This window comes from Haliotis asinina, chromosome 2, assembly GCF_037392515.1.
Source record: "Haliotis asinina isolate JCU_RB_2024 chromosome 2, JCU_Hal_asi_v2, whole genome shotgun sequence".
Lineage (NCBI taxonomy): Eukaryota > Metazoa > Mollusca > Gastropoda > Lepetellida > Haliotidae > Haliotis > Haliotis asinina.
The window spans coordinates 59,394,159-59,408,381 of NC_090281.1; the positions used below are offsets into that span (position 1 = coordinate 59,394,159).

The following is a 14,223-nucleotide window of genomic DNA, read 5'->3' on the forward strand; positions in this document are numbered from 1 at the left end:
AGGCTACCCCACCACCTCTTACCTATTAAAGCTGTATATATTGCTCACTCAACAATTGGAATTTCTGCTTTTGTTTTCAGGAATGGGCAGCCAAGGCCAACCCTGTCCCTTCCAGTCGCTGCTGAAGACCTGCACACTTACTTCTTCCTGACATAACAACCTTCTCAGCATCTTCGCAACATCATCTACACTAATTCACCATGATGTCTTTTGCTGCAGTGCTGTTGACAGTGTGTGTCATCTTAACTATTCCAGCTGTCGTGATGGCCCAGGTCAAATGTGTAACCAAACACCTGGTAACTGGCTCCGAAGTCAACTGCAGTGGCAGCAATCTACAGTATGTACCATGGGATCTCCACAGTACAATTAAAGTCCTTGATCTCAGCAACAACAATCTCACACGGCTCAGTAGTGGGAATTTCCAGAAATATACATCCCTTGAAAAGTTATACTTGAGGAACAATAAAATCAGTGAACTTGAAAATGAGACCTTCTCCAGGTTAACCAGACTGAAGAATCTGGACCTGTCAAGCAATCAGTTTACCAGAGTTCCAGTGGAAGCACTGAATTTGCCAGAACTCTCCCTTCTTTCTCTGAAAGGGAATAAACTAACTGTCATTGAAAACAGAGACTTCATTGGATTAAAGCTGCTCAAAATTTTGCATTTGGATGGAAATCACATTCGAACCATCAAAAGAGATGCCTTTGAGGGTCTGCAGTACCTCCAGATTCTGGATCTCCAGAATAATGCCCTGCAGGAAGTCCCTGATGGGGTCCTGAGACACTGCTCCAGCAACCTGCTTACACTCAGGCTCTACTACAACCCCTGGTTCTGTGACTGTAAGCTACACTGGCTCAAGATCTGGTTCCAGAACAACACTGGAGTCCGATGGGAGTTTCCCCAGCTCAAGCCAGAGTGTGATGGACCAGCACCTTTCCAAGGAATGCCATTTTCACAGGTTTCCATAAACAACTTTGCTTGTCCACCTGAGATGTACTCAAGTTCTGACAGGCTTGTGCTTCAACCTGGCAGTTCCGCAGAACTCATGTGCAAATTCTTTTCCATGCCTGAGATAAAGCCCAGATGGCTCAAAAATGAAGCAGTGCTTCAACAAGTAACAGATAAATATGAAATATATGAAAATGGTGGCTATGAGAAGACAAGTGTGTTAAAAGTGATAGACTTCCAGAAGGAGGACATTGCATATTACAAATGTGAGGTGGAGAACAGCAGGGGTATCAATTCTATCGAGTTCATCATCAGCATGGAAGGAATTGACTTTGAGTCCATGTTTACATCACCCAAGCCAGAGCCTCTCGGGGCAGGTATAGACATGAAAAATGTGGTTATATCTGTAAGCATTGTCTGTGGTCTTATTTTACTGACAGTGTCCATCATTCTCATTGTGTGTTTGACGAGTAGGTACAGACGTCAAAAGGCAATTAAGAAACAAGAAATTGCAAAAGAAATAAAGGATCACTTCATAACAAATGGAGACCTGTCGATGAAGTCACTTGACCACCTTGACGATGAATCTGTGACCAACAGCAACCACGATTCCAACACTACTAAGGACAAGCTGTCTGAACATGATGATAGCAACCTCCTCCATACATCACTCTCAAACATATGCCGCCCATCGTCACCGAATGGTCACACATACATGTCTTTTGACAGTGAACTCACAGACAATGATGAACTGACACAAATCTACTCCGCCATCCGTAGCCCAAAACGAGAGGGTTCACACACAGAGTCCACAACTCCATTATTAGAGCATTACGCACCATCATCTGTTTTTGATTCTGGAGAACCTTTGGATAATTCATCTCGCCTCCAGTCTTTCTCCAGTGTCCCAAGAAATGGATCCAACTACTGGTCCAGCAGTAACTTGCCACGTACCCCGGGAAGCATGAGGTCCAATACTATCTATAATGATCCCAGTTACATATACGGAACAAATCCATATCCCCGGAATTACCGAGACTATGGGGATTATCGGGATTATCGTTATCCCACTCCTCCACCTCATATGCAGAGGATCCATTCAACAAAGAAAAGTGCATCTGTTGGTAATCTCGGACTTCCACAGAGAACATCGGCACCACGAAAACCACCACGTGTGAATCGTTCCGGTGAACGAATGAGTGACAGTGTAGATGACACAAACAGTGAAATCGGAAGGACGATGACAAATTCCAGTTTTAATGGCATTACGCCAGGAACCCCTGTGTGAGATGAAGTGCTTTTGTGTTGTGTCTTTTCATTGGATCATATCATCATTGTGCATTTTCCACCATTGTGGGCATAGCAGATACTGCTTACTGTGCTTCTCAAGAACCTTTGTTACCATGGTAATGACAAACACAAGGAATACCAGTAACCATGGTAACAGAGTAGCCAGGTGTATCTATAGCCATGCAACAGATATCACAAGATTAACTTGATTGATAAGCATAGTGAATGTGAATACTGCACAGTTTCTAGTCTTGGAATTTCCCACTAAAAGAAAGGAATAAATTGTGTATTGTATCCATGTGGGATAAGCTATGCTGCGCTGTGACGATGGTGTGGTTGACACAAATGTAGGTATGGACAGTATTTATTGCTTTAGGTCTGTAGGCACTGACCTCGTCTCATGAGATTTCTACTACCATGCTCACTGAGAAATGCAATCCAATATGCTCATTGTACATACTTGTAAGGGACATAATTCATAACAATCACTGAAGCCACTAATTATTATGGACACCTGTTTTACTTAGACCTGCATCATTTGTACATAGAAACATTTGACATCGACAATGTTCGTGCAGAGTTGTCTCCCCTGCTTGAACACGTCTCCCCTGCTTAACTCACATTGGAATCTTACTATACAGACATAATTGTATCACTTGCTTTACCCTAGCAGGACAACTATTATCAATAACTTCAGCTTGAGTTACTGAGGTTTACAGACTGGCTTGTTCCTGGAAACATGTTATAAGCTGTTTGAATACTGGTTATTAGTCTGCCTCCTGGAAATATGTTCAACACTGTTTCCCTTATTGGTTATTGGTCTGCTTCCTGGAAGTGAGCACATGCTGTATAAATCTATTCATTGAAACTGTTTACAATGTTAGACTTGTTGAAGTGTACAGAGCTGTTGTAAAAGTAATTTATTTTCTTGTATACTGGTACTTACCTCAGATATGTGTGTTCTTTCAATGAACATTTATCCTTAAATTCAACAACTGAAGTCTCTGTTATACCTGGTTGTCACTGAAATATCAGACATATATTTGCACTGCAGGCAAGATGTTTCTACAAATATTACAGAATTTCGTTAATTTCAACTTGTATTAATACAATGGTGTGAATGAGTTCAGTATAAATGCTGTTACTATTGCAAACACGTGCTGACTGGCTTTATACATGTTTGTGGATGCTGGTGGTCATTATTATGTCCAAATTACACTGCCCCAATGAAGACAAATATGAAAATTTAATGCGTTTCAACTACAGAGTGAGTGACTTTAGTTTTGTGCTACTTTTAGCAGTATTCCAGTATTCAACAGGATGAGCAAATGCTTTAACCACTTGACTACCCTACTGCTCCTTGGACCACAGAGAAAGAAGTCAAAAGTAGATAACAGTGATGATGGTAATAAATAACAACAATTCTGGGAACTGATTTTAAAAATGCAGGTTCATCATTCTGTTTTGATGTGTTGTTAAAAACACTCTTGAAATCTAAAGAATTTTGGGCTTGCAATTAACCATCTCTCATGTCTAGTCTTGTATTATTGTTCAGATTAAAATACACATGAAGACCAGCTTTATCCACACAAAGTATGACTGATAATTACCGTTACAAACTGTTGTACAATATTCTTCCCTCAACTATCACAAGTTACCATTGTGTGCATGCAGTCTGCAGCTTTCAAGATCAAGTTTACATCTTATAAGTTCTGTCAGCGTGGTCTACACATCAGAAAACAGTGGTAACGTTTACACTTGCGCCTTCAACATTTCTCAGCATGTAGTCCCTCAGGCTGACATATGCTGCACCACCACCTAGCTTTGCTTTCCTCCACAGGAAATGTCAGTGTTATCAATCCCTTATTTCAGGCTGTTACCGTGTTTTATCAACACATTACAATTCCCAACAGTTGCAAACATGATATAGTGATTATGTTTACTTGAGCCAAAATATACACATCTCTGCCAAACTGGCTATTGTCATTCTTCCCAGAACCTGCTTTTTTCCCCCTACAAGGAGTGAACTAGTTCTGCAGTACCAAGCCAATTTAACACTGGATTATGCCATGGGCAATAGAAGCAATATTTTCTCTGTGTTTTCATAACTAAGATTTGGTACAAGTCCCAAGTTCATAGAAGGATTACATGAGGTTCAACATTCAGCTTTAATGAATCAAAAAAACAGTCAAATAAGTTACGATAAAAGACATTCACATTTATTTGATTCCAAACATCAGCCCATCTCTGTGACCCTCCACCATATTGTTGCTGTACCAGTGTCTGAGTGTCTCCAGATGTATGTATAAATATCATATACTCCAACAAACTTTAATCAGGTTATACAGGCATATAATCACTGGCTCACAACCATCACACGTTTCCATTGCCTGACATATCTAGCCCCATGTCATATCTAGGATACCCTGAATGGAATTATTTTTTTCACTTGCGACACATAATAGATCATCAATTTTGTATCCTTAAATCTACTAAAGAAATAGATGCCTTCCATAAAAAATATTCTTTGAGTCAAGGTGTCCACCCTCTCCATAAAAACACAACAGACCATTATATCCCTTCAGTGCAGTACACTGTATATACCCATCTCAAACATAGACAAGACATCGGAATACAATTTCAGAGTGAGTATTAGTGTCACTTTCAAATGGGAAGTCACACTGAGTGTCATTGTATTCTTCACACAAGAACATGATTTTTTCTCCTCAAAGTGATCCATATTGTTAGTGTTTGAATCTTGAATGCCAGCTTCAATCAATGTGCTATGTACATTCTATTTTGTTTAGCTGAACCACACAATGCCCTATTTTGGTTGCTGCTTGCTTATTTATTTGTTTTGAGTTGTTGTGAAGCAGTTCGGAGGGGACTACATAGATTCAGCTGTGTCAATGGAAAAATAAAACATGAAATAATATAGTGTGTTTGTCATGTGTTAGATCAACACAACAGCTGCAGCTATGCTTTACCTGAATGTTGTTTGAAAATGTAGTCAGCTACATACATGGTCCATATCACACCAACCTGTAAACTATTAAGTCTACACTAACAGGAGATGGATGATTTCATCCTAACAGCTGGGGTCCAATCACATGGTGTCACTTATAGGGCTAACTAAAGAAATGTTAAATTGGAAATAATGTTGATAACAACCATAACAATACACAATCATGATCATGCATGTGAAAATTGTGTCATCAATGATATCTTACAACATAAATAGTGGATATTTTATGACTATCCAGGTCTTGACACGAGTGCCAAAATGTTGCTTTCGTTCAGGAAATGCCAATGATGTCAGGCACGACTGACGTAAATATGGGTACAAGCATACTATTCTATTTATTACTGAAGTCTTTAAAATGAGGAAAATAAACCCAAATCTACTTTCAAACATTGGCTGGCTTCCTCCCATCGTCACATGCAGAATGCAATATCACAGAAGAAACATCACATGATAGCATTGTTCATGACGTCACCACGACAAAGCGATATTTTGCCCTTGGGCATTACATGAAAAATATGAACCCCAGTAATTTTGTCCTCATAGGTAATAAAGTATTACATTACACAAAATACACAGTTACATTAATATTCCAAGTCTGGTTTCAAATTAAATTCAGAATACTGACAATTGTGTAAATGTATCTCCATTAGCCAAGTGAAATTTGCTCATTTCTTTGAGACTTATTTCTTTAAAATTGCTTCTGTATATTCTTGATAACAGATGGATATTTGGCAACAATCTGCAATTGTTGTAGTCTATATTGATCATCAGCCCAACTTTCTAACCATGCAAACTAAAGTAAGGGTCAGCTGAATGATGTCTTTCAGTATCTGTGAATAATCACCTCTAGACCAACGAAATTCTAGAGCTCTGACACTGAATATCCTGCTGTGTACCTTGCAAGTGTGGTGAACAAAGCATATAAACAAGGATGTCGTGGTGGAAAGATCATGTACTTGCCCACCTGCACTCTTGTCCATCACACTGAGCAAGCTGTGAAACCATGCTCATGGGCATTGAGACATCCATCAACCACTTGCTCATTGCTTGGCTAAGCAAGGCAGAACAATGTTTGGCAAAAGCTTCCAGTATAGTGGTCCTTAGCTTTCTTACAGCACAACATTATGTCATAGGTTAGTGAAACATGCAAGTAAGTGTATGGAACTAAGGCCTCTTGACTCTAAATACCCTACAGCACAGACACATTCAGACTTTCTCTCGGATAATCATGGCGATCTGTATAACCGCTGGTTGCTTTGTCTAAGGCCACAATCAGCAATATTCCAGTAATATGATGGCAGTCTGTAAATTACTGAGTTTGGACATGACAATCCTGTGATCAACATCATGAGCATCTAACCACTCAATTGAGATACAGTGACATCTGTCAACTAAGTCAGCGAGTCTGACCACCAGACCCTGATAGTCGCCTTGTACAACAAGCATGGGTTACTGAAGACCAGTTCTAACTCGGATATCTTCATAACCATAACTATGTGGAAGCCAACTCATAGTTCAATGCTGGTATCCCAAACATCATTACAATACATTATTTTACAAATTTATGGATCTATCGATATTGCTTTACATGACAACATCCCTTCATAATCAGACAACATTTATCAAAAGCTGAAGACAGATATCCTGTAGAGTCAAAACATCTGTTCACAGCCTTCTTGTTGACAAGAATACAAGACATTCCACAGAGTAAGAGAACCCTACACTTCACATTACAACCACATGGTACCAGAAGGAAGTTACATGTGAAACAAGTAGATGATTCAACTGTGTATTACTGTGAATGCACAATGCCATTTAGAAAGTGCTGGGATGAGTCCCATCCGGGATTCGAACCCACACCCCCCAAGTCAGGCACATAATCACCAGCACACAAAATCTGGTGCCTAACTCGCTAAGCCACCACTGCATCTGAGGTCGCTGTGATGGACTGCATGATAAGGCCTATGGTATGCTGATCAGGTCACTGCCCTATCACTACAAGGTTACACAATGTGGGTGATGTGCCCAGGTCGGTCACCACCTTCCCTGAAGCAACTTATGGTCAGGGTCACTACCTGCCTGGGACAGTGCTCCTTGAACTCTACCACAAGTATAATGAAGGTGGTGCATGTTGTGATGGATCCTGCCGCCCAACACTGCACACTTCTATACACAGCATAAGAATAAGTGAGCGAGTTTTACGTTGCTTTCAGCAATATTCCAGCAATATCATGGCAAGGGACACCAGAAATGGACTTCACACATTGAAATCATGTGGGAATTAAACTAAGGTATTCAATGTCACGTCGAACGCTTTAACCACTAGGCTACCCCACCGACCCCTATACGTGAGTGAGTTAGTTTAGTTTAACGCTGCACTCAGCAATAATCCAGCTATATGGTGATGGTCTGCATAAGTGGGAAATGATGACATGTGTCAACCATGTCAGCAAGCCTGACCACCCGATCCGACAAGCATAGTTGCCTTTAATGGCAAGTATGGGTTGCTAAAGGCCTATTCTACCCCTGACCTTCACGGGTCCGACCCCTATACAAATGAGGTGACATATGATTGTCAAAGGAGTCAAGAGTTGTTAAAATTCCTGGAAGACTTGCATCAATACCATGTACACCAATGGGCCTAGCAACTGTAACAAAAATGTCAAAAGCCCTTTCCACTGATGGCATTTTGTATCAGAACAAAATAATCAACCAACTTAATATAATAATACACATTTCCATTTGAAGTTCTATCAATCCGATTGAAATCTTGCCCGTAAGTCTTCACTTTTACAGCTATTAATGCAATATTTCCTTATATCTTTTGCATCCAGTAAAACATTAACGCAGTAAGGAGACAATGGGTTACATCTTAATACAGGTAAATTAACATGAATATAGATCCTCTGTTGCAAAGTTGAGATAACATTTTCACTGAATTGCTTTCATCAAAAACAAAACTTTCATTCTGAAATGTAATTCTTACAATATCCAGTGATGACCTCAAACAATAAAGGATGGGAACTGCTTCTGACGCAAGTTACCATGGTTACCATGCAACAACCTACAGCATTAGATGCGTCACATGATCGCTGCCAACTAATAGAAGAATACATCACAGGATCTGGTGAAACACATTCAGGAACTCAACCCCTGCAGGTGTAATTCTATCGAGAAGAATAACTTGAGAGATGAATTGCATGGAAATGCTTCTCAATGGGCTCTTACATCAATTGTTAAGATATCTGATGGGGCTTGATTAGTTTTTCCTGTGGTTTAGATTACTGTCAGTTAGAACTTTACTGAGCACTGCAGGCAATAACTTGCTAGTGACCATGAAAAACTGCTGGTGAAACTTCAGTCCAACAACAGAGGGTTTTGTCAGGGGAAGCGTTGTATATTTTATGAGAGCTTCCATCATAATGAAGTCAACATACAAAACAGTTTGCCATCCTTAGCAACATGAACGGAAATCTGAGACTTCACTAACTCTCTTGGAATAATTGTGTAAAGGAACTGATTAACAGATTGAATGAACTTACATGGAACCTATTTCAAATCGACATCAATAAACAGAGTGTTCAGGTGTGAGAAGGTCATTGCCATTTAATACTACAGTCAGAAATTTCCCAGTTGTTTACTACAGTCAAGACCAAGCACATTCAAACTGTAGCACAAATGGATTGCACAGGATAGAGAAAATGACCAGTGTTCTTATATGCGAGCGAAGGTTGGCAACATACTATCCTCGCTTTGGTCCAAAAAAATATTTTTCATCTCAAAATAAAATATCAACACCATCACTGGGTTGTGCTCTCACATTTCCAACCCCATGTTGAAAAATTACTCACATGAAATATTTTTCATTCAACATTTTATGTGCATCTCGTGGTATGTCAGACTGTTCTTCTCCTCCAATTCCACTTCCAACTTCTGGTTCAACGGACTGAAGGAACAGGAGGGTATTATTCCATATGGAATACTTACAGTTACCTCCCCTGCTTCATTCGCCCATTACCCCAGAAGTGTTTTTATGTAGAATCAATGTCACAAAAATTCTAACAATAGCGATGACAGAAATGATAAATAAACTCCAACAGTTTCATGATAAAATTAGGCCAAAAGGTATTTGTTTCTAATTTCTGCTTATTATTGTCCCCTCACTCTGTGCAACTGGAAGCTGGCAGGGGTAATGGACGTGAAGAACAATCTGAATACCACGTGTATATTTCACGTGAGTAATTATTAAACACGGGGCAGAAAATCTGAAAGCACAAATGAGTGAAGAAATGGGAGTGTACCTATGATGGTGGCGATATTTTATTTTGAGATGAAAAATATTTTTTGATATGAAGCAAAATATCTGAAGACGGAAGATGTACCAATTTCATTACCTTGATTGTCAAAAATGCAAACAAACAGCTGAAAAAATAAACAGACAGCCACAAAATACATTTGTTTTCCCATATAACAATCTGTCTGTGTATTAGGCTTAACACAGGGACAGCAAGTGGCTGTTCAATAAGTTTAGTTTAAATTTCTAGGTCTAGGTCTATATAAAAAAATTTCAGAATAAGAGCTTTGAAAAACTGAAATATCCTGCATGCATGAGAGAGTATATTTCTGTCCTGCTGGTAACAGAATATTTCTGTTGAACTCATTCATTCTGTGGAACACTGTTCCATTGAAATGTGGAAACAATTTTACAACATCACATCTTAAATCCTGTAAAAGAAACAACAAATACAAATCCTGTATGCACCATTATCACTTTCATATTCTCCAATGAGAAGAGAAGACATGCCCATCACATGCTGGGAAAAAGCTGCCAGGAGTTACCCTCCTTTAGAGCAGAGGAAACAGGGTCCTACCTTCTGTATAATGTGGTCGAAGTTGATCCCAAGCTCTGGAAAATAAACAACTGCATCAGTATGTTGATCAACATTCACACATCATCTGTTGGCAAACAGAGTTACCACACATGTATCAAACGTGTTTCACTGTCTGCCCCAAAATGTAATTTTCTGAATAAAATTCATATTTTATACTTATCCTGACTCATGCTTAATTGCTTATCTCCTCCTCCTGGCGAAGGTAGTGGAACACCTGAAGAAGTTTGAAGATCCCTTCTAAAAGATGCGGATGTAAAATTCACACTCACCCATGAGTTACTTCCCCTCCTGCATACATGGTCAGCTGATCGGCCATGATACTCACTATCTCCTATAATCGCCTGACACGAAAATATGAGAATTTGGCGTGTCTGTGAGGAGTGGCTGGGACGGCTTTCATCATGAGTAAGGATAAGTATAAAATATCAATTTTATTCAGAAAATTACATATTTTTCCTTATCCTGGCTTAATTGCTTACAGAATCCAATGGAAACGGCGGTGTGTCAGACCACGCTGGATTCTGCTGACAGTTCAAAATTACATCCAATAACTTTGCCCCCCTAACGGGAACTTGTAACAGCAATAATTCGTCCTGATCTTTTAATATTCATTGTAGATTTGGGGGGGGAATCAAATCCAGACAGACTTGTCTTCCGCAGAAGGTTTTGTTTACCGGCACGTGATGAGCACAAGATATAGCAATCCAGACTAGTTGCAACCCTTCTTCATGTACAAGTATCTTCATTTCAAGTACAGGGTCCTAATTACTCATGCTAGTCTGTTCAAGATGTGCGCATGGACTTTCCACTATTATACACTGCAGAGTGTCTGGCTTCAACAAGTCACATGATAAATTGGGTGAGTGAAGTCAACACCTTTGGGGAACTGTTAGTTGCTGAGCTACAACAAGCGGTTCAAACTGATGAATGCCAGAGACGTCCTCCATGGCTGTGTCTCATAGGTAATGGTTGGCAAACACCATGTTTGACTTGCCGAGCAATTTCCAAGTAGCGCTAGTGTAGAAACTAGGGCTCTGACTTCCTGCGAATTAGAGGCTCGCGGAGGGTCTAATCCTGCTGCTTTATATGCTCTAAGTATAACAGTTCTGATCCACACTGAGATAGTGTTGCGGGATACTTCCGTAGGTGTCTCAGTAGATATAGGGATAAATAGGAGCTTGAACCATTGTCTTCTAGACTTGGTACGTGCAATGTATATCTTCAATGCTCTGACTGGACATAATGATAAATCTTGTGTATTATGAGGTCCGAAGATTGAAGACATGGCCAGTATATGGTCTGTCTGTCCAGTTGACCTGGCAGTTGATTCTTTACAAGGAAATCCCATCATAGACCCAAATGAGCTGCTTCTTGGTGACTTGTATCAAACTTCGTTCGATTAAAGTCTAGAGCATGAATTTCTGACATTCTTGCAGCTGTAGCCAATGCAAGTAAAATTAGCATCTTTTGAGTCAGCATTTCAACTGAGGTCCAATCGAGTGGCTCGTACGCATCACTTGTAAGATGTTGGAGTACAACATTTAGATCCCACGCTGGAGCTCTAAATCTGTGTTGTTGATCTTCCAACTTGAATGAGCGTAGTAAGGCAAGTAGCTCTGGTACATTAGTCAGCTTGGTCAGCTTTGTGTTGAGGTGGATGAGAAGATTCTTCCACTCTGGTAATCATAGTGTTGGCTGTTCTAACTCTTCTATAAGTGTTGGAAACCAGTCTCTCGTTGGCCAGTAGGGCGCGACCAAAATCAGTTGTAACCCCTTCGAAACTCATACACGTTTAGTCCTTCTCACGGGATGCTGAGAGCGTCTGTTGCCCAGGCTAAGGGATCTGGCACTGGCAGTATAGGTTGTTGTCTGTTTGTTGAACTTTGTTGCAAATAGGTCTATTCTGATCCAAGTGCCTGACTGATTAGTTGAAACGCTTCCCGATGCAGCATCCATTCTGTTGGGGATGGACGAAGAGGACGAGATAGGGCATCTGCCATGATGTTGCAGGCTCCTGGTACGTGACATGCCTTTACTTGAAGGTTCAGACTATCGACTAGGTTGTAAAGTTGAAACGTCAGGTGTAGTAGAGATAGTGATCTCATTGACCCTTGTTTGTTTATGTAAAAAGCTACTGTTGAGTTGTCCGTGTGGATCATTAATAGCTTGTCTCTCAGTGATATCGACCAGTGATGGATGGCATGAATGACCACTTTCATTTCCAACTGGTTGATGTGAAGAGCCTGTTTCTCTTTGTTACAGATTCCTGCTGCTACCTCGTTTTCTAGATGAGCTCCCCATCCTTGCAAAGATGCATCTACATAAAGATGGTTGTTGAATACTGACTCTTAGATATAAGTTCCTGTGCAGACATTCAATCAGTGAGTCCACCACAGCAGAAATGGCTTCAAACTGTTTGGGAACGGAATCTGACCTCTGTTGCTGAGATGAAGATCCAAGAAGTGTTGTAACAGACGCAGCTGCAGTCTTCCTCTTCTGGTCATATCTAGCGCTGACATGAGGAGACCTAGTAAACACTGTCATTGTCAAAGTGTCAATGGAGAGAGTAGAGCTTGCACTTTCATTTCTTGAATCTTGACCCACCAGTCCTCCAGGACTACAATCTGAATCAACATAGCGATGAAACAAATCCCGAGCAATTTGATATCTTGTTGAGGTTCCAGTTCTGACTTTAAGTGATTTACTAACCATCCCGGTTGTTTTAGCAGCCTGATTGTGAAGTCTAACTGTAGTCTGAGTTGACTTCTCTCTTGATGCGCTTGTATGCCGTCATTCAGATAGAAAGCGCTGCGTAGTCCCCTCAGGTGTAGATAGTTGACGATGGGTTCGGTTACACAAGGAAATAGCCACGGGGCCAAGGATATCCCAAATGGTAGGACTGTCCATTGGTAGTGCTGACCGTTGAAAAGGAAGTGCAGATATTTCCTGGATTCTCGATGAATCGGGATATGCACGTTCACATCTTGCAGATCTGTGCTGGCTAGATCATCTGCTGGTCGGATGAGGAGTCTTAGTTGAGGAAGATGTATCATCTTGAAATGTTCTAGCTTCCGTAGAAACTTTTTGTTGAATTCCTTCATGTTGTAAATGAGTAGGAATTTCTCCCTGGAACTCTTCGTCAGTACTAAGAAGATTGGGGTGTAAAACCCGAGCATTAGACTGTGTTACTTCTACCGCTCCCTTCTGCAACAGTGTTGATATAGCATCGGTCAACTCTTCTAGTTGATTGTCTGCATAGATGATGGGAGTTGGTAGTTTTGTGAGCGGCGGTGTATTTTCCAATGGAATCTTGTAGATATCTCGCAAGATATTCATGACATAGTCGTCGTTGAGGATTCCCCAATTTTTCCAGTAGAGTTGAAGACGCCCACTCACTTGAGGCGGTTGTATAGGAACGGCTGGGGGTGGAAGACTCCAGTCATTCCGAATCTGAACTTCAGCATTAATTTCCTCCTCCATCCCTAGACAATCTTCCTGATGTCTGAGGGCGCTTATTTCCTCCATAAGGGCGATGAAAAGAAGAAGACGACTTCTCCCCTCGAGCATTGAATTTCTTATCCCTCACTCTTTGTACCCTGAACAACTTGGACTTGCTAGAGTAACGCTGATTTGTTTGTTTAAGGACAGAAGTCAAAGTTTCGAGGGATTTGATCATCATAACTTCCCTTGAATCTTGAGCAACCGATCTTGCTACCTTTTCAATCTTCCTGTCAAACACAGTAGGTGCAGACCATGGGGCTTGATACAAAGACTTTGTGAAGTTCTCACTCCATGGTGCGGCAGACATGAGCCCTTGTCGACGCAGTATAGTAAGACCCGTAGTAGGGGCTAGATGTTCAGACATAAACTTTTGATCCTTCCTCCAGGTGATAAGCGCAGACAGGATCATCCTCTCTACCTCATTGGAAGGATTGCTGAATTTTGTAAGGAGAGTCTCGTCGATGGCTCTAGATCAAGCTAGTCCAAAACAGGTTCGTCTTGTGGTAGTGTTGAGTTGCGCCAGCCTCTTGTCTTCTACTTTGTAAAACCTGCTGCGAGCTGTGCTG

The 14,223-nt window shown here is 40.7% G+C and overlaps 2 protein-coding genes across 6 annotated transcripts in view; one reads left to right on the forward strand and one right to left on the reverse strand.

Moving 5' to 3' along the window:
* LOC137274019 (leucine-rich repeat-containing protein 24-like) overlaps positions 1-5,174 on the forward strand; it is a 43,752-nt gene extending 38,578 nt beyond the window's left edge. For 3 of the 4 annotated variants that reach the window (XM_067806973.1, XM_067806971.1, XM_067806972.1), the window contains exon 2: positions 81-5,174. In XM_067806973.1, coding sequence (XP_067663074.1) covers positions 201-2,237 — 2,037 coding nt within the window. In that variant the 5' untranslated portion in view covers positions 81-200 and the 3' untranslated portion in view covers positions 2,238-5,174. The remainder of the gene's footprint in view (positions 1-80) is intronic. The other variant, XR_010956165.1, reaches the window with a different exon arrangement.
* LOC137274029 (protein YIPF5-like) overlaps positions 1-14,223 on the reverse strand; it is a 138,863-nt gene that overhangs the window by 118,284 nt on the left and 6,356 nt on the right. For both annotated transcript variants that reach the window (XM_067806985.1, XM_067806986.1), the window contains exon 4: positions 10,136-10,170. In XM_067806985.1, the coding sequence (XP_067663086.1) occupies positions 10,136-10,170 (35 nt within the window). The remainder of the gene's footprint in view (positions 1-10,135; positions 10,171-14,223) is intronic.